Below are 18,834 nucleotides of genomic sequence, written 5' to 3'. Positions count from 1 at the left end.
TAATGGAAATATTTAAACATACTGGTACTTTTTTTCCCCTACTTTCCTACCTTTTAATGGGAGAAAACAGCAAATTATTCACTTGGCTGTATCTGACATCAAACAACAAAGAAAATTTGTTAAGAACGCGTTGAAATTAACATGAAAAAATGGCCCCTGTTCATTTTTATATGAAGAATTATCTCAGAACGAGATGATAAGTAGGCTTGAACAGAATATATACTTTCAACCTCTGGACAGATCCATGGTTTATAACTGGGATGCCAAAGAAGCAAATAGCCGTCGAAGAAAAAGCCACGAAATCACTACCATGCTCCTTCCTCTTGGGCCACTGCCAGATGGGGCGGGGGGGGGGGACCAACCTCGAGCAGAAAGCGAAGCCCGCTGCAATATTAAAGAATGCTGCAAAAAACGCCTAAGTAGCTCCTTATCACGTGTCAGCCCCCCAACGAGGGTGAGGCCGTGCTTTTCTAACAACTCCCTCAAGCGAGAGTGGCAGCTGGCATTTCCAACCGCTTTTCACCAGGAGAAGCGAAAGGCAGAGCCTGGTGAAAAGGAGACGTGGGATTCAGGAGGTGTGCGTGATTGACAGGGGCACAGCTCAATAGGCGCCCGGCAGTCCCCCTCAGCTTTCCCACCCCTCTCCAACCATGGGCGGGGGTGGAACAATGGGAGGAAAAGGAGATGGAAGCAGGAAAATGGCAGCGGCGTTGGCAGCGGCGGCTTTAGCGGCGTCTTCGGGCAGCGGCGGTTCGCGACAGGGCGCGGCGTCCTCAGCCTGCTTCCCCGCGCTGCTCCTGCTTGCGGCTCTTTCGTCCCTGCGTGAGTCCGAGGCGTGTCGCATTGGGCGCTGTGGAGCCGGGGAGTGGGGGGAAACGGAGGTAGTGGGGGGAAACGGAGGGAGCGCAGGAGGAAGGAGAGGCTACTTCCACCTCGGAGACCCGCCGCCCTCTTAGCCAGACCTGGCGTGGGCCGGAGGTGGAGGAGGAAGACCAGCTATCCGCCGGCGCTAGTTTGCGCTGGGGCGCATGGGGTGGTGGTGAGAAGAGCGCCAGGCTGACCACTGGCAAAAGGCGAAGGAGCGGAGGGCAACGTGCTCTTGTGGGATGGGCGGGAGGGCTGGGTAGGAGCTCCAAGCAACCCCCCACCTCCAGTAAGTACATTGACAGGGTGCCTCGTTTGCTTCCTTGTAAATGAAGAGGGGGTGTGTTGGTGGGGGGGGGGTAGATAAATGTACGTGTCAGGATGATGGTGGCTGGACATTTCAATCGCTTTGCAAAACAATCTTAGAACTGATCCTACTAAGACGCAGGTGTTCTCTCTCTCTCTCGCACGCACACACACACACACACACACACACACACACACACCGTTGCCCCGTTTGGCATGCCCTACCCTCTATTCTCGTTGCGATCGTGTCAATAGTACAAATAACGGGGATGTTCTGATTGAGGAAAGTCGGGTGAGCAAAGAGTTACGCTACGTTCTTGAACGGATACACTACACGTCAGCGGCAGAAGATACGTACTGATTTTAGCGCTTGTAGTAGGGATATGGTGGTTGCCTTTCCAGGACTCTGATTTGACCGTATCAGTAAACAATGAAAATAAATTGGGCCAAATGGGCATAAGTATAATTGTATGTTTTAAAGTGAATTTCAAGTTCCTTATATTATTTACTAAACAAATTGATATAGCTGCTTATTTACCTAAAAACTGGAGTTTGTCTTCTTGGTAGCAAGAAGACAACCCCTCAGTTTTATCCCTAGTACTATTTGGAATTCATATGTCTCAGAGGTGTAACTGAAGCTTTGATGATGTCCTGATATGCAGAATCACTCCACTCATACACATTATATTAGACCTGAACATCAGTTTTAGAAATTGGTTCCTATAGTATTTGCAGTTGTTTTTCACTGAAAACAAATGATAAACATGATTCATGTGTTACCAGAAAGAGGATGTTAGTTAGCTGAAAAATAGGTTTATCCAAATGATATGATGTCCTTGAGATCACTAGTTTGCTAAGCTGTGCTCAGCAACAGTGTAATTGGGAATATTTTATCTTGATGCTCCCATTTCCCTCTCATAACCGATATAGGATATATATGCAAAATTAATACATGCAAAAGGACAACTAACAAGATTAAAATAATTTTATAAATCAATCTATCGCTTAATTGTGGCAAAGTGCTATATTTCTACAAATAAATTGATACATACATTACCTCATCCTTTTGCAATCTGGTGCCAAGTTTGCTTCTGTAGCCTGAAGCAATATTAGCAGTACGAAGGTGGCATTATTCCCTATTTCTGAGTTTTAATACCATGAAATATTTGATAATATTTGATGTATTTTATATGTTACACAGCAAATAGAACAGTAGTAAAATTGTGTAGTGTTTATTATTCAATATGACTGCTACAGTTATTTTTCATATGTAATGTGGATATAAATCAGGCTAATACTAAGATTCAACCAGTGTGGTACTTAATATAGTGTTTGTTTGAAACTTATTAATATTTTATTCTGATGATACTATACTTGCATTTTTAAAAAGTTACTGGAAAGATTATATCAGTTGAAAATATTGTTTCATTTCCAAGTTCCATGCTTTGTACTACAGTAGTTACAAAAAGTGTTGAAGACTTGTTAATTTGTGCTGTATATTTACCAGAAGTGAGATTTTCTCACAATTAGATCATCAAAGAAAAAAAACTAATGGCAACTCTAATGAGATTAGCGGTAGTTAAAAGGAATGCAAGTTTTATCATGGTTTATTGTAACCTTGTGCCCCAGAGATAAATGTGAAGATGGATGATTTCCCCCCTTTTTTTGTATATGCCATGTTTTATGCCCAAGTAGACTTGTGTCTCCCAGAAAGAGAGTTTAGTTTTAGAACAGCGGCCCCCAATTTTTTGGGCACTGGGGACCATTTCGTGGAGAGAGGTTTTTCCACGGACCGGAGGGGGCATGGTTTAGTGTGCTACCTGCATTGCATTGATGGGGCTTCGCTTGTTTGCATGGCCCATTTCTGGCATGCCATGCCAGGGGCCCTGGGATTGGGGACCTCTATTTTTGAATAAAAAGTACTATATTTATTTTCTCCATCCCTTTTCTGCTTAACATTTTGTTTATATATTTTTCTATTTCTTTTTTTACTGGCACAGAAAACCTAGAGTATTTTAAAACTTAATTCAGTATTTAAAACCTGAGTTGCATTTTGAACTGGTGGGCTTAGGGCTTGATTCAAAAATCTATTTAGAGACCTTATCCCTTAAATAGAAACTGACTTAGATCTGGTTCCATTGTAACCCTAAGCTAAGTGTACCTTTTTAATTTTTTCTTTAGCACAGTTATCCAAAACTGTGATATGTAGTTGGAACCATCTACACATCAGAGTAAGCCAAAGGCAAACAATATTTCACTTTAGCATTGGAGATTATGCTTTGGATACTAATTATTTCAAAATTGAAAGGTTTTTTTCCTTTCTTTCTGAATTTCATCAAAATATTTCCTCTCATATTGCAGTTATTGAATAAACATCTTATTTTCTTCTATGAAACCAATATTTTTAAAAAATAACTGTAAACCGCCCTGAGTCCTTCGGGAGAAGGGCGGTATAGAAATTTAATAAATGAATGAATGAATGAATGAATAACTGAAAATAAAAGCATTGTTAGCAGTCAAATTTGTGCCTCCACAAAGCATTCTTTTGAAAACTTCTATGTAATGGGAAAAAGACCTAAGGATGATTGTTTACACACAGTTATGGAGGAATAAGAAATTGGCTGCATTTTTAAATCTAGACTTGTTTTTTGTCTTACATTAAACTGGTTAGATAATAGTGATTTCTCAAAAATATAAACCTAGCTGTTGCTGTTACACATGTTGAGACAAGAAAAAATTTCCATGAAGCAACAATTAAGAAGTGTGTTCATGTTTGTTCTGTCTACGTCTTCTAGTACAAGTAGGATAATTTGACTAGAGGCAAAAATAGTTCCTTTCAGATTGGTTCTGCAAGTTGAACTGGGCAGATATTAATAGGAAAATGAAATAATGCTCCAGATGGTTGCCTACAAAAGCTTGCTTCACAGATAGGTAACCTACTATCTTTCAAGTATTCAGATATAAACCACTGTCGAGTTGTTATCCATACCATTTGGAGAATACCATAGTAGCAATTTATTGCAGAGTTATTAATCCAAGTAGTGTCTGGCTATATTGATAGCATTACATTACAAAGTCAACAAATTCTACTCAAGCCTTTGAGTTGGTGAGGTACTGGATGTTTACAGAATACTTCTAATCAAAATAGGACAGATGAAAGCAATTGTTAAGAGAATGGCATTTGAATGGATGTAGAGATAATCGCACTGATAAAACACAGTGTTAGTTATCCTGTTCTCAGATAAGTGATATATTCCACTATTGGGGGGGAGGATGTTCCTGGTCAAGCTTAATATACATTCTCTCTTGTGACTCTTTGCTTATACTCATATATGGCAAAAGTATATTTTGCAAGTTATATGGCTATCTGCTTATGCTAATCTGTTAAAAATTATTATATGACTTTCACAATTTTATTATTTTCAATGTTCAATCAGACTGTTTTAAAATCTAAGCATATGTCACAGTTTTTCAATAGTAGATCAAAGGAGTATGGAGTATTCTTTAGCAAACAAAATATAAGTTAACATATTTTCAACTTCTTTCAATTCTCATTGCAATAGTTCATTGTAGTGTCAAGTAGCATGTGACCAACTAGATGCTTTGAACTCAAATTTAGATTAGCCCTTGCAAGCCTGTCAACTATTGAGGAATGATGCAAGTTGCAATTTGATAACATTTGAGGTGCACATAGTTTGTCCATGCTTAATCTATGTGGTTCTTTTCATACCAGTTATTATGTTGTTGGGTTCCTTCTTACTAGAAGCAAATCCAGAAAAGAAATACCCTTTATTGAAACCAGAAACTAAGCAACTTAAATATGGCTAATGGCAAGGAAGTTTTAGTTCAAACTATTTATTTGGCTTGAGTCAGGCTAGTATTAATCTGATTAATTCAATGTAGTATGATAATCAAAATAGATTGCCCCTAATGTTTACTTCTTTTGTTGACTAAACTCCAACTTTGGAGTAATAGAGTTGCTGAACAATTATTGTCAAAACCCTTTTTTACAAAATTGTGGTGTATAATTTAGAAAACACTTTCATTATTCCAATTTGATTAGTGTGGTATGCACTTTGTGTATTTTATTCTGTGACTCTTTTAAAAAGCTTTGGCAATGTGAAGTCCAAAAAATGATGGGATCGAGTGTTGCTCTGTACTATGTTCTGGCATTATTAAAATTGGTAAATATTGGCAGGTGGCCTAGAATAATCAGTGGTGATTCTGTGTCCCAACCTCTTATAAGCAGATTTTGATAATTACTTTCATGAGGACTATTATTTTAAATTGGGTTGCCTGCGCTTTTGATCAAAATCTGAAACAGCCTTGAACTCATGCACAATTCTGTAATATCTATTAGCTGTGAACATTATGAATTATTCTATGAAAGTCAGAAACATCAACAGTGTTAAAAGAGGGATATTCATGGTGCTGCTCCCAATATGATGCTCAGTGGTATTGTGCTTTAATTTTCTTATCTATTCTAGCCAACGGAGTTGTTCCAACTCATCCTGAATATACTAGTTTTAAGAAGATGTTGCAAGCTAATGTTTCCTGGCAATTTAGACTTCAAATTCTTAAAAATTGGGATACAAATGTCAACATTTATATTTTTAATAGAGATGTTCACACAAAGGTTAAAGCCTAATTTGTGTACTAATCTGGAATGTTAACATGCTATTTGTTTTGGTTTAATCATTGGTGTTCCCTAGTTAGGAAAATTTAATGACATTTTTTTTCAAACTAAAATGCTCTCTGAGAGCATGTGAAAATAAAGCACACGTTTTAGGATATCGAGATCCTGTAATTATGATATCTGAAATGGTTGTTTTCTTAAACTTCACAGTGCCTGGGTGGAGTTTTTCAGAGTAAACATTGGTATTGTTTCCCCCCCAACCCCTAATTTCAGAAACTCTAATGTTGCATTGAAACATTTTGTTACATTGTTTTTCAGAGGAAGTTGACTGGATACTGAAACAATTGCCTTCTCTAGTTGTGTGTGTATGTGGTGTTTTGATTCCATAGATTTGTCATTAGAAAACATTTTTGGATGTTAAGACATGTTTCTGGAGAAGGAGGATTAACAGTTTCTAAATTTGTTACTAGGTTTCTTCAATATTTTAGAAACAGTATTTCATGCAATACTGTTGTTTGCAAAACAGCAACAAAGTCCAAAGCATTTCAAGTGGCTCCTTATCAAAATCCAAATATAAATTTTGAAACTATATTCAGGTCTTTGTTAGTTAGAAAGTGTAAGCCTTTGATTCTTACAGTCTCCTGGTTTGACAAAGTGTGAGGATTATTCCCAAAGAAGGCAGATATCGCGTTGAAACCCCCCCATCCTTATCTCCAATTATGTCACTAGCTAGCTACAGTTTTTGAAAGAAAAATACCATTTTATTTGTTTCAGATTGCTGATTTAAAGAATGCCAGTATTCAATATTGATATTTATCTTCTGACAATAACTTGTGTATTGGTTCATGGTTCTGAACCCTATATACCTTTTTAACATCAAACAAATGTGCCACTGGCCACATTAGCAGCTGGACATGATTTTTTTGCCTTAATCCAGCCACATGACGAGCACCAATGCAGTGTGCAGTTGTCATTTGCTGTTTGTTAACAGATTGTTGGATACTTTCTAGCCTGGGGCAGGGGTTCACATTCTGGAGTACATTGCTTTGATTGTGAATGTTTATTTACTTTCCTTCATGGGAGTAGGTTTTCACTTATTTCCCAATGGATCATATTTAGTGTGATCTCTTGTGTATGACCCAAAGGTGCTTTTTCAAGTGACAGCTGGGCTTTTTTGAAGATGTTTTGCTTCTCATCCAAGAAGCTTCTTCGTTCCATACTTTTATGTAAGGGCCTTGGCAATCTTTCTAGCTCTCTAACTCACAACAATTGAACATACAGAGATTTAAACCTAGCTCTTAGTATATATCCTCTTAGGTCTCTAATGTTATTTTAAAAAACAGTTTAAAACAGTTTTTAAGCTGATGAAAAGTGACTCTTAAATTTCCTATTTGTTTTGTTCAGAGGTACCAAAAAACCCAATATTCTCTGGTGAGGAATGGATTGTAGAAAGAAAACTGTAATATGATCAGGTCTATTTTGAATCATAATTGACTAGAACCACACATCACACTAATTATCATTCATTTTTACATGGCAAATTTTGGAAATTGCCGTTGTATGCTGGCATTAGACACACGTTCAACACTTTCAACTAGAAATGTTTGTTCTACCAGCCAGCTGTGAAAGAAGATTAAAAAGAAAGGATTAAACTGAGGTTGATAGAAGTGTAGTCAAAAAGTAGAATATATGTAGCTCAGGGTTTAACTATGGAGTCCTTGATGTTCTCTGAGCTTGATTATTTTCATGCAGACATTCTATTACTTGACTAGGTAATATCATCAGTGCGGCAAACTAGGACTCCCCAGTCACAAGATATCCAATTTGAATACCTATAGGTTTTGGAAAAAACTTGGTGGTGGTATAGCTGTTCTGAAAGACAGTTGATGGGTGAGCTCATGCAAAAGATTAAGTGCCCCCAGTCAAATTATATATTTCCCTAAATCAACAGAACCACTATGTGTATCCTTCTCTGTCTTTGAGTATATATTTTCTATTTATGTGCAGTAGTTTTACAACAGTGAAAAGTGGTAAAGAAATGATAGAAGTTCAATGTTTTGCCAGCCAGAGAAAAACCAGTTGTTAACGTATTGCACACTGGGAAAATAGACCACCAATATCTGTAAGCCCTTTAATAATTCTAAATTAAGAAATAGGCAGGGAATAGAATAGAATATATAGCATAGTACATCAACTTCATTAAATGCATGAACACTTATGTAGAGAACACTTAGCTATATAATATTAAGGAGAGAGAAAAATATGTTGTCATTCTGCAATTTAGAATCGCAAGTGGTGGTTCTTATATCAAATGGGTAGCAGAAGAGGGGAGTAACATTGTCTTCTGACTGTAAATTAGGCTTGCTGGAAAATGAAATTAGGTGTCTGCATAACAAAATGAAAAATTCTGAAATAATGTGTTGTATTGAATTTCTCTCCTAAGAATTCACAGAAAGTCTGGTCTGCACATGACAGTAAATTGTAATGTTGCATCTATACTTTATACAAAATCAAAAACCAACCAGCCATATGATGGCTTAATAAGATAAGTGAACTGAAACTGATTTTTTAACTCAATCTCTATAATTTAATAGATTCTTGAATCTTCTTTTGGATAGTGTTAATATTTATGATATTAACATAATATTAATAATATTAATATTTATTTTAATCTATATCTTGCCGCTGGGCGAGATCATCCGTGGTTTTGGGGTGCGGTGTCACCTGTACGCTGATGATACACAGCTGTACATTTCCACCCCTAACCACCCCAACGAAGCCGTTGAAGTGATGTCCTGGTGTCTGGAGGCCGTGCGGGTCTGGATGGGGAAAAACAGGCTCCGACTCAAGCCTTCCAAGACCGAGTGGCTGTGGATGCCGGCATCCCGGTATAATCAGCTGATGCCATTGCTGACTGTGGGGGCCGAGTCATTGGCCCCCACAGAGAGGGTCCGCAATCTGGGTGTCCTTCTGGATGCACGGCTGTTGTTAGAAGAGCATATGACGGCCGTCACCAGAGGAGCTTTCTATCAGGTTCGCCTGATATGCCAGTTGCGTTCCTTCTTAGACTGGGATTCCCTATGCACAGTCACTCATGCCCTCGTCACTTCCCGCCTGGACTACTGCAATGCTCTCTACATGAGGCTCCCCTTGAAGAGCACCCGGAGGCTCCAACTGGTTCAGAATGCGGCCGCGCGTGTGATAGAGGGAGCGACTTGTGGCTCCCATATAACACCTCTCCTGCGCAGGCTGCACTGGCTTCCGGTGGTCTTCCGGGTGCAATTCAAGGTGTTGGTTACCACCTTTAAAGCACTCCATGGCACAGGACTGGGTTATTTACGGGACCGCCTGCTGCTACCGGTGGCCTCCCATTGACCAGTGCGTTCCCATAGGGAAGGTCTCCTCAGGGTGCCGTCGGCCAGACAATGTTGGCTGGCGACCCCCAGGGGGAGGGCCTTCTCTGTGGGGGCTCCAACCCTCTGGAACGAGCTACCACCAGGGATCCACCAACTCCCTGATCTCTGGACCTTTCGACGCGAGCTGAAAACGTTTCTGTTCCATCACGCAGGACTGGCCTAATGGTTTTTAAATGGGGTTACTATTGGATTTTTATAGTTCCTAGCCAAATTTGAATATTTGTTTTTAAATTTGTTTTAATTTTTGTATCAATTGTTTTATTTTGGCTGTAAACTGCCCTGAGTCCTTTGGGAAAAGGGCGGTATAGAAATTAAATAAATAAATAAATAAATAAATATGAAGTATCTGGTATTCCAATTCTTGTAATGATGTTCTTGATAGTCCAGGTTTCAGCTGTGGAGGTATACACGCCGACAGAATTTTCTGTGGAGAATGGGACTGAGGCAAAGCTTCCATGCACTTTTACTTCCACAGAAGTGATCAGCAGTTCAGCTTCTGTTGCCTGGAGTTTCCAAGGAGAGGGATCATCATCTCCTATCTCGGTAAGATATTGTTTGCAAAAGAAAATCGTAAGAAGTAAAAAGCCCTGCCTAATTTTACATTGCTCTCTATACTACGAAAAGCCTGATTGTTTCCTTGAAATGTTGGTTAAGATATTAATTATATTTTCACCAAACTTGGTTGTCACCAAAAACCTTGCTTAGATGAGGAAATGCTTTAATCAAGCTTGGTTAGATACCTTTTTATCTTAACATGATTGGAAAAATAATAAACTGGTACCAGAATGAAATCATGTAATAGTAATTGTATTAGTAGTAGTTACCGGTTCATTATTTTGAGAAAAGAAAAACAGAATTGAGGAAAGTCAGGCAGAGCAAGATACCTGAACTCCTGAAATTAGTCTAAAATGTTAAAAACTCTTTTGATATTATGTGTTAAATGTTTCTCTGACTGTTCAACTAGTTTAAAACCAGCTTTTCAGGCTCTCAAGTACAGTATTATCTTTGTCATTCTTGCACTGGTTTGAAATGTATGTATTGTATGAGTTGAATTTTGAAGAAATTTAGCAGATTTGTTAAGGCAATAGGTGGAAAGCAAGTTTTTAATACAGCAAAATTTTTGTATTTTTGATTATAGTTCTTCTATTATTCCAACGGAAAAGCATATCCTGGAAAGAGCACACAATTTGATGACAGAAGCACCTGGGCTGGAGACCTTAACAGGAAAGATGCATCAATCACTATAGCAAACATGCAATTTCAGGACAATGGAACCTATATCTGTGATGTTAAAAACCCTCCAGATATAGTTGTTACACCAGGAAAAATCAAAGTCAGGGTTATGGAGAAAGGTACAGTAATAAGTGGATGGAATGAAAAATTAATTAATGAGTGATGGAGAGGTTCTGCATAAATTGCATTCTTTCTCTAAAATTACTTTATGTAACAATGCGCTGAAGCAAGTACTTGTTTGGCTATTCTGCATTTTATTCCATTATTTTATTCTGAACCATGGTGTAGAAATTTTACCAGCATTTTATTGTATTAAAGGTCATGGAATAACTTAAAATGAGTTAATCGCAAAAGCCAAAATTCTGTATTCATCTGTCATTTTTGGAATAAATTACAAATAAACTTTCAGCTCCCACATAGCTTAATAAAAATTTAAAGAAGTACAAAATGGCCTTTTCAAAAGCTAGATTTAATGTGTTGCCATCACAGATTCCAATTTCTCAGAGTTTTTGTCCTGTAATACAGTGGTGGGATTAATTTTTTTTACTACCGGTTCTGTGGGTGTGGCTTGGTGGGCATGGCAGAGGAAGGATACTATAAAATCTCCATTCCCATCCCGCTCCGGGGGTAGGATACTGTAAAATTGCCATTTCCTCTCAATCAACTGGGACTCGGGAGGCAGAGAATAGATGGGAGCAAGGCCAGTCAGAGATGGTATTTACTGGTGTGAACATTTTAACATTTCACCTAGAAAAATCCTAAAACTAGATCAGCAATTGCCAACTTTTTAAGTACGGCCATAAATACAAGGTTAGTAACATATCAATTAGATTGAGTTTGTTTGATGTAATACTTATAAATGATTTTGTTAAACTGTTTTATTTAATGCCATAAATAATTTTAGATTATGCTAAATAAAGCTATAAAGCTATATATAAATTTACCAAGAAAAATCAACAAACTTCATAGGTTCTAATCAGCGCTTCCCAAACCTAGGAAAATTACCCAAAATCGGTAAAAAAAAATTCTTTGAGTAATGGCATATAAACCTATTGCCCAACACAAGGACTTTTAAATTGAGTTAAATATTGCCTAAAATATATATGAAGTTCTCCTAAAGTATTCCTATTAAGACAATCAGTGAATGGTAATTTGTTGAAATGATGTAAATATCATTAAGTGGTACTGTTTTCATAATATAAGTAATCCCCGAGTTGTGAATATTCATTCAGTGACCACTGATTGCAGGGATTTATGTCCAGTCCTTGAAACATTATAAGACTTTCTGATAAGCTGTTTGGGTTATGAAGGAAAGCCGTGGGAAGCACTGATCTAAATATTGCTTTATCTAAAAGAAGAATCACTGGACAGAGTGAGAGATTCTTTATGTTGAGAGTCCTAAAGTATAGTTAATCTTTTATAGAAAAAAACATATTTATAAAAAAGATACATTTTCAACTCTGAGGAATATGAAGTTCTTATTGCTTCATGCTGTCCTCCTAATGAGCTGCAGAGTGGACCAGAGATGGGTTGATGCAGTGGATCTGCCTGGAGACTGAGTCATAATTTTTATGGCCACGCCTCCATATGCCTCCATCGACTCCAGTTTTTCGACTCAGTCGATCTGTCGAGACATGTCAGCAGATTCTCTGTACCAACCTATCATCATCATCTGGATTCAGCTCAGGTTCACCTTAAAATTCTTTAAAAAGGGGACTCGAAGTGTGCTAGCTACTTCAGGGTGCTGAAAATGCTGCCGCTTGGCTCGCAGGCCATTTTCTCCTCCCCCCCCTCATCAGATGGTGGCTGAGGACAGCTGGGACAAAGGGGCTGCTGCTGGCATCACCGCCACCCCCAACCCTCCCACCCCAAAAACCTCCGTCTTTCAGTTGCGGATGAGCAGGGAGCTCAGGGAGCCGCATAGCAGCAATTAGTCGCCACGGCTGCAGAAACAAATGGAAAGCCGCTTTGGCGCGACTTTTACTGCTGCCTTTTGGCACACGCACCAAATTCAAATGGCCAGCACTCAGAACGGCCCACGCTCTGCCCTTTTGCATCAGGCATTTCGGAAGGTGCCCCGGAGAGTGTCTAGCGATCAGCAACTGTCAAATCTCTGGCATTTCAAGGTGGGCTACAGAGCAGCCCTGCAACTGGGGACAGGCTGCTGACTATTTGAAGGACAGGCCTAGCCGCCGCCATTGCTGCGAGGCCTATTCAATGGATTGTACCACAGGCAAGTCCATTTCAACCTGTATCCACCCCTTCCTCACCTAGCTAAAAAAAAAAGGTGGGGGGAGAAGAAGTTACATAGGAGCTGGAAACACCTTAGGGATTCCCTAGGTAAGCTGCACTTTTTTTGCAGTCATTAAGACTGTTTTAGTGTGCTGGCCACACCACACTCTGGTACTGCCGCCACTGTTACTCCTGCCTGCGTGTCCCACCACCAGACCGCCGGGCGGAGGTGGCCGGTGGCGGCGGCCTGCCTCGGTGTTTCAAGGCGGCGGACGGCCTGTTTAACATCTTTACCATTGGTCCCCCCCCTCCTTCCTTAGTCCACCCCTGACTATTTATAGGGGGTGGTGAACTGACTGAGTGAGCGGTTTTGTCCTCTACCCCACAAGGATCACTATTGACTGTTTCCCATCAGGACTGACTGACAGACTGGTTGTGGTCACTGTATCATCTGTTACCATCTTGACCGGCCCAGGATGGGCCTCCTGCCGGACTTTCTTTGTGATGCGAACGCCACGGCGGCTGACCTTCTTGCCCTGCGAGATGCCCTCTCTCGGGTTTGGCCTCCATACTATCGAGGCCCACCTTGAGGGCGGGCTTTGGAGCCCCGAGAGGTGGCATGCTAAAAATAGGAGGCTTAGGGGCTTTTTAATTAGCTGTTTTAAGAGATTTTTTAAGGGGAGTTTTAATGGGGATTTTAAGGGTTGGGAGGGGGGGGAGGGATTCGACGGGTAGGGGAGAGAACCCGTCGGGGAGGGATCCAGCCCCTGTGCTTGTTCGCGACACTATTACATCTGGTCCGAAGGCAGGGGGGGAGGGTTCTGTTCCAGGACTAAAGGGTTGTTCAATCTGTACGGTAAGTGGGAGAGGCAGATATGGCGGAGGGGGGGGCCGTATCGAGTGTTGGGAGCACGTGCTCGATGTTTGACGGCGATCACGTGCTCCGGCCCCTCAGTCCCTACCCGTTCCTCAGGCGGCCATGATCCTCAGAGCCTGGATCTTCGGTTGATGTTATGTAATGCCCGGTCCGTGGCTAATAAAGCCCCCCTGATTTGTGATCTTATTCAGGGGGAGTCCGCGGACCTTATGGGCATTACGGAGACCTGGTTGGGTCCGGAGGGGGGGGTTCCCCTCGTTGAGCTGTGCCCTCCAGGTTTTCGAGCATTTCATCAGCCGAGGGCCCAAGGTAGGGGTGGTGGTGGCGGGTGTCATTAAGGGAAATCTAGAGCCGAGGGAGGCCACTGTTCCTCAGATTGCGGTTGTGAATCCGTCTATGTGAGGTGGGGCTATAGGAATCAGTTGGGCTTGTTGATCGCGTACCTGGCTCCTTGCTGCGTGACCACAGCCCTGCCCGAGCTGTTGGAGGTGCTTGCCTCCGTGGCGGTTGAGACCCCCAGACTTATAGTCATGGGGATTTCAACTGCCATCGGCTGGCTTGTTATCGACTGCAGCTCGGGAGTTCCAGGCTTCCATGACGGCCTTGGACCTGATTCGGGTAAATGATGGCCCCACGCACATGGGGGGAGGCATACTGGACCTGATTTATATCTCTGGACAGTGGTTAAATGATTTGGAATTAGATGACTTAGTAACCGAACCGATGTCATGGTCCGATCATTTCCTCCTTCGACTAGACTTCTGAACCGCCATCCACCATCGCAGGGAGACGGAACCTATACGGTGGTTCCGTCCCAGGCGCCTGATGGACCCCGAGAGGTTCCTGACGGAGCTTGGGCCATTCCCTGAGGATCTGGCCCACGGCACGACTGAGGAACTAGTTGCGGCCTGGGAGCGGGCCGCGGCTGGGGCCTTGGACCGTGTCGTGCCTTTGCGACCTCTGACCCGGCGCAGATCTCGTTTGGCCCCTTGGTTCTCCGAGGGGCTGAGGGAGATGAAACGCCGGAGAAGACGTCTAGAGAGCACCTGGAGGTCCAGCCGTTCCGAAGCTGATCGGACACTAGTTAGGTCCTATTCTAGGACCTACCTAGTGGCAATGAGGGAGGCGAGGCGCTCATATACCTCCACCCTCATTGCGTCGGCAGATAACCGCCCGGCCGCCCTGTTTCAGGTGACCCGCTCCTTCATCAGGAGGTGCAGGATGACCCGTTGCAGGGACGTGCTGAGGAGTTTAGTGGTTATCTATACGATAAAATCGCTCAGCTCCGGGATGGTCTGGACCGAAATTGGGATGATCCAGGCGAGGGAGAGGAGACACGTCTTGTTGAGTCCATTTGGGATGAGTTTGACCCTGTGGCTCCCGAGGACGTGGACAGGCTGTTGGGGAGGCTTCACGCCACTACATGTTTACTGGACCCGTGTCCTTCCTGGCTGGTACTGGCCACTCAGGAGGTGACACGAGGCTGGCTCCAGGAGATTATCAACGCTTCTTTGTTGGAAGGGGTTTTCCCTGCCGCCTTGAAAGAGGCGGTGGTGAGACCCCTCCTCAAGAAGCCCTCCCTGGACCCAGCTATTTTGGGTAATTATCGTCCAGTCTCCAACCTTCGCTTTGTTGCGAAGGTTGTAGAGAGTGCTGTGGCGCGACAGCTACCCCAATACCTGGATGAAGCCGTCTATCTAGACCCGTTCCAGTCCGGCTTCCGACCCGGGTACAGCACGGAGACAGCTTTGGTCGCATTGGTGGATGATCTCTGGAGGGCCAGGGACAGGGGTTATTCCTCTGCCCTGGTCCTATTAGACCTCTCAGCGGCTTTTGATACCATCGACCATGGTATCCTGCTGCGCCGGTTGGGGGGATTGGGAGTGGGAGGCACCGTATATCGGTGGTTCTCCTCCTATCTCTCTGACCGGTCGCAGACGGTGTTGACAGGGGGGCAGAGGTCGACCGCGAGGGACCTCACTTGTGGGGTGCCGCAGGGGTCGATTCTCTCGCCCCTTCTGTTCAACATCTATATGAAGCCGTTGGGTGAGATCATCAGTGGCTTTGGGGTGAGATACCAGCTGTACGCTGATGACACCCAGCTGTACTTCACCCCAGGCCACCCCAATGAAGCTGTTGAAGTGCTGTCCCGGTGCGTGGAAGCCGTACGGGTCTGGATGGGGAGAAACAGGCTCAAGCTTAATCCCTCCAAGACGGAGTGGCTGTGGATGCCGGCACCCCGATTCAGTCAGCTGCAGCCGCGGCTGACTGTTGGAGGCGAGTTATTGGCCCCAAAGGATAGGGTGCGCAACTTAGGTGTCCTCCTGGATGAACGGCTGTCGTTTGAAGATCATTTGACGGCCGTCTCCAGGGGGGCCTTCCACCAGGTTCGCCTGGTTCGGCAGTTGCGCCCCTTCCTTGATCGGGATGCCTTGTGCACGGTCACTCATGCGCTCGTTACCTCTCGCCTGGATTATTGTAATGCTCTCTACATGGGGCTCCCCTTGAAGTGCACTCGGAGGCTTCAGTTAGTCCAGAATGCAGCTGCGCAGGTGATAGAGGGAGCTCCGCGTAGCTCCCATATAACACCGCTCCTGCGCAGACTGCACTGGCTGCCTGTGGCCTTTCGAGTGCGCTTTAAGGTGCTGGTTACGACCTTTAAAGCGCTCCATGGCTTAGGGCCTGGGTACTTACGGGACCGCCTGCTGTTACCACATGCCTCCCACCGACCCGTACGCTCTCACAGAGAGGGACTTCTCAGGGTGCCGTCCGCCAAGCAATGTCGGCTGGCGGCCCCCAGGGGAAGGTCCTTCTCTGTGGGGGCTCCCACACTCTGGAACGAACTTCCCCCGGGTTTACGCCAAATACCTGACCTTCGGACATTCCGTCGCGAACTGAAGACGCATCTTTTTATTTGCGCGGGGCTGTCTTAAATTGAATTTTATCTTTTATCAATTTTTAAACGGGGTTTTTAGTATGGAAATTTTTTAATTTTAGGCTAATTTAAATAAGTTTTTTAAATGGTATTTTAATCTGTATATTGTATTGTTTTATCTTGCCTGTACACCGCCCTGAGTCCTTCGGGAGAAGGGCGGTATAAAAATCAAATAAATAAATAAAATCATGGCAGACCACCATTCAGCCTCTGGTGGAAGGAAAGCAATATGTAAGTCAGTTGCTGGACGCAGGGTTCAACAACAGCCCTCCAAGTCAGAGCTCAAAGACCTTGAGCACAGACAGAAGGCCTTGGAGAAACAAGTCTCCCAGGCTGAAAAAAGACAGGCCCTCCTACAGGAAAAATCAGCCAACATTTCTCCTTGGCTCATCCTGAGTCACCTACCACACAATTCAAGGCCTTGTCGCCTGAGCGATCTGGACAACTATCACTTGATATGGCAACCTCTGCGAACAAGGATTACAGCGGCCTTAGTGACCCCTTTGCTTGCTCCATCCCTGAGAAGGAACCTGAACCTCAGCCAGCCACAAGGCCAGCTGACTTACAACTAACTGAATTACCCAAAGTGATGCAGGACTTGATCACTCGAACTATTACAAGAGCCATCGCAATAGGCATTCAGGAGCATCGCTCTGCATCAGTCGCTTCTGACCACATCTCACGTCATCGCCACGCTTCGCCATCAGCAAGCCACGCTGCTTCTCCACAACATTCCCCTTCTCACTCAGGGGACAGTGACACCCTCTTCCAGGAAGAGGAAACCCAGAGAGAGGCCGATTTCTCCAACGATGAAGGAGCACCTCCCGACACCCCAGCCTTTACGGGTCTCTTCCCACAGGGTCTCTTCAAATCCTTACTCTACAAGGCCAAAGCCACGGCAGGCTTCACTGACACCGAGCCTCCACAAGCAGGTCTTTCTTCATCGCAAGAAGGTTGCCATGGTCTGTTTTCAGAATCAGTGATGGAACAGCTTTTCATCCTGGCTCCTAAGCTCTTCACTGATATCATTCAGAAACAATGGGCCACACTGGCTACCCTCCCCACACCAAGCGGAGCTGACCGACGTAACTACAACCTGGCCCCAACCTTTTCCAGCCTATTGCAGGTACCTCCTGTTAACTCCCCGATACTGGCCTTAGCGTCCCCTTCACCTTACATTTCAGGGGACTCCTCCGAGAGTCTAAGACCGGAGGATAAAAAATTCAAGCTATCCTTTAAAAAGACTCATCAGGCTTCCGCCTGGGCAATACAAGCCGCTACTGTGGCATCATTCTTTAACCACTCCTCACTCCTGTGGCTACAACAGCTTCAGGCTAGATTGTCCCCTTCAGAGGTTCGCTTACAACAAGACCTCAATAAAATTATATCATTGTTTCACTCCCCTTGCTGAACTAAACTGCTTCCTGGTGCAGCCTGGCTGATCTTCTTTGTGCCTGCCTCCTCTCAGCCCTATATGCTCTCGGATCTGGAGGAGGAAGCATGTCTTCATCTCCACTGACAGCTGCAGCTGTGTGCACTCTCCACTCAAAGTCTCTGGCTTCCCAGCTGCAGTTGTGCCTCTCCTGTCTCTAGCTAAGCCAGCTGCTTGTCTGGTTTTTTCCCTGTGCTTAGCCCCACCGCTCCTGTCTTGCAGCCTCATCTGCCTCCCCTCCTGACATGCCTAGGACCGGCTCATCCTCCTCCAAACTAGCATTTGGAGAGGTGTCTGGGGAAGCATCTGGAGGAGTCATCACACCTAAAGAGATTGTTTTTAGGTGGTATAAGATTGGTCTGATAATTGCCAGAAGGCCACATGAATGGTAACTTGAATTTGTCAAGAAAGTTTACCTAATTGATCTTATTCCAGATTAAGGAATAATTAATTATTTCTTAATCTGAAATAAGATTTGTTTGATTCATAACTTTTCAGTAAATTACAGAAATGCTACAATAAAACATAATTTTATTATGTTTTAATTTTATTTTAATAAAACCTTTTACAAAGTACATTGTATTCTGATGAGCAAGCTAGCGTACGGCTGTCATTACAGTTAAGCGTATATGTAGTTGAAAATCATACTTGGAGAACACTATCAATGGTTCCTCCTCAGAGTGGAATAAATACCAGTTTGAATAAATTACTCCATATCTTGGGCCCTGTACAATTCAAGCTTTTTATTAATGGCTTTGAAGAAGAGATGGAGAGAATGCTTATTAAATTGCAGGTGATAGAAAATAAAGTAGGATATTTTAGAAGACAAAAATAAAATTCAAAATTAACATGATGGGTGAAATAAATATGCTAAGAGAATTAATATGAAAAGAGACAAATATA

General features: G+C 43.1%; 1 protein-coding gene across 1 annotated transcript in view; it reads left to right on the top strand.

Moving 5' to 3' along the window:
* Positions 1 to 18,834, top strand: part of MPZL1 (myelin protein zero like 1) — a 38,731-nt gene that overhangs the window by 8,384 nt on the left and 11,513 nt on the right. Inside the window, 3 exon segments of the mRNA XM_058185214.1 lie at positions 527 to 822; positions 9,605 to 9,765; positions 10,361 to 10,574. Coding sequence (XP_058041197.1) covers positions 527 to 822; positions 9,605 to 9,765; positions 10,361 to 10,574 — 671 coding nt within the window.

This window comes from Ahaetulla prasina, chromosome 5, assembly GCF_028640845.1.
Source record: "Ahaetulla prasina isolate Xishuangbanna chromosome 5, ASM2864084v1, whole genome shotgun sequence".
NCBI classification, from domain to species: Eukaryota; Metazoa; Chordata; class Lepidosauria; order Squamata; family Colubridae; genus Ahaetulla; species Ahaetulla prasina.
Note: the sequence above shows the minus strand (reverse complement) of the source record. Positions and strands in the feature narration are given on the sequence as shown.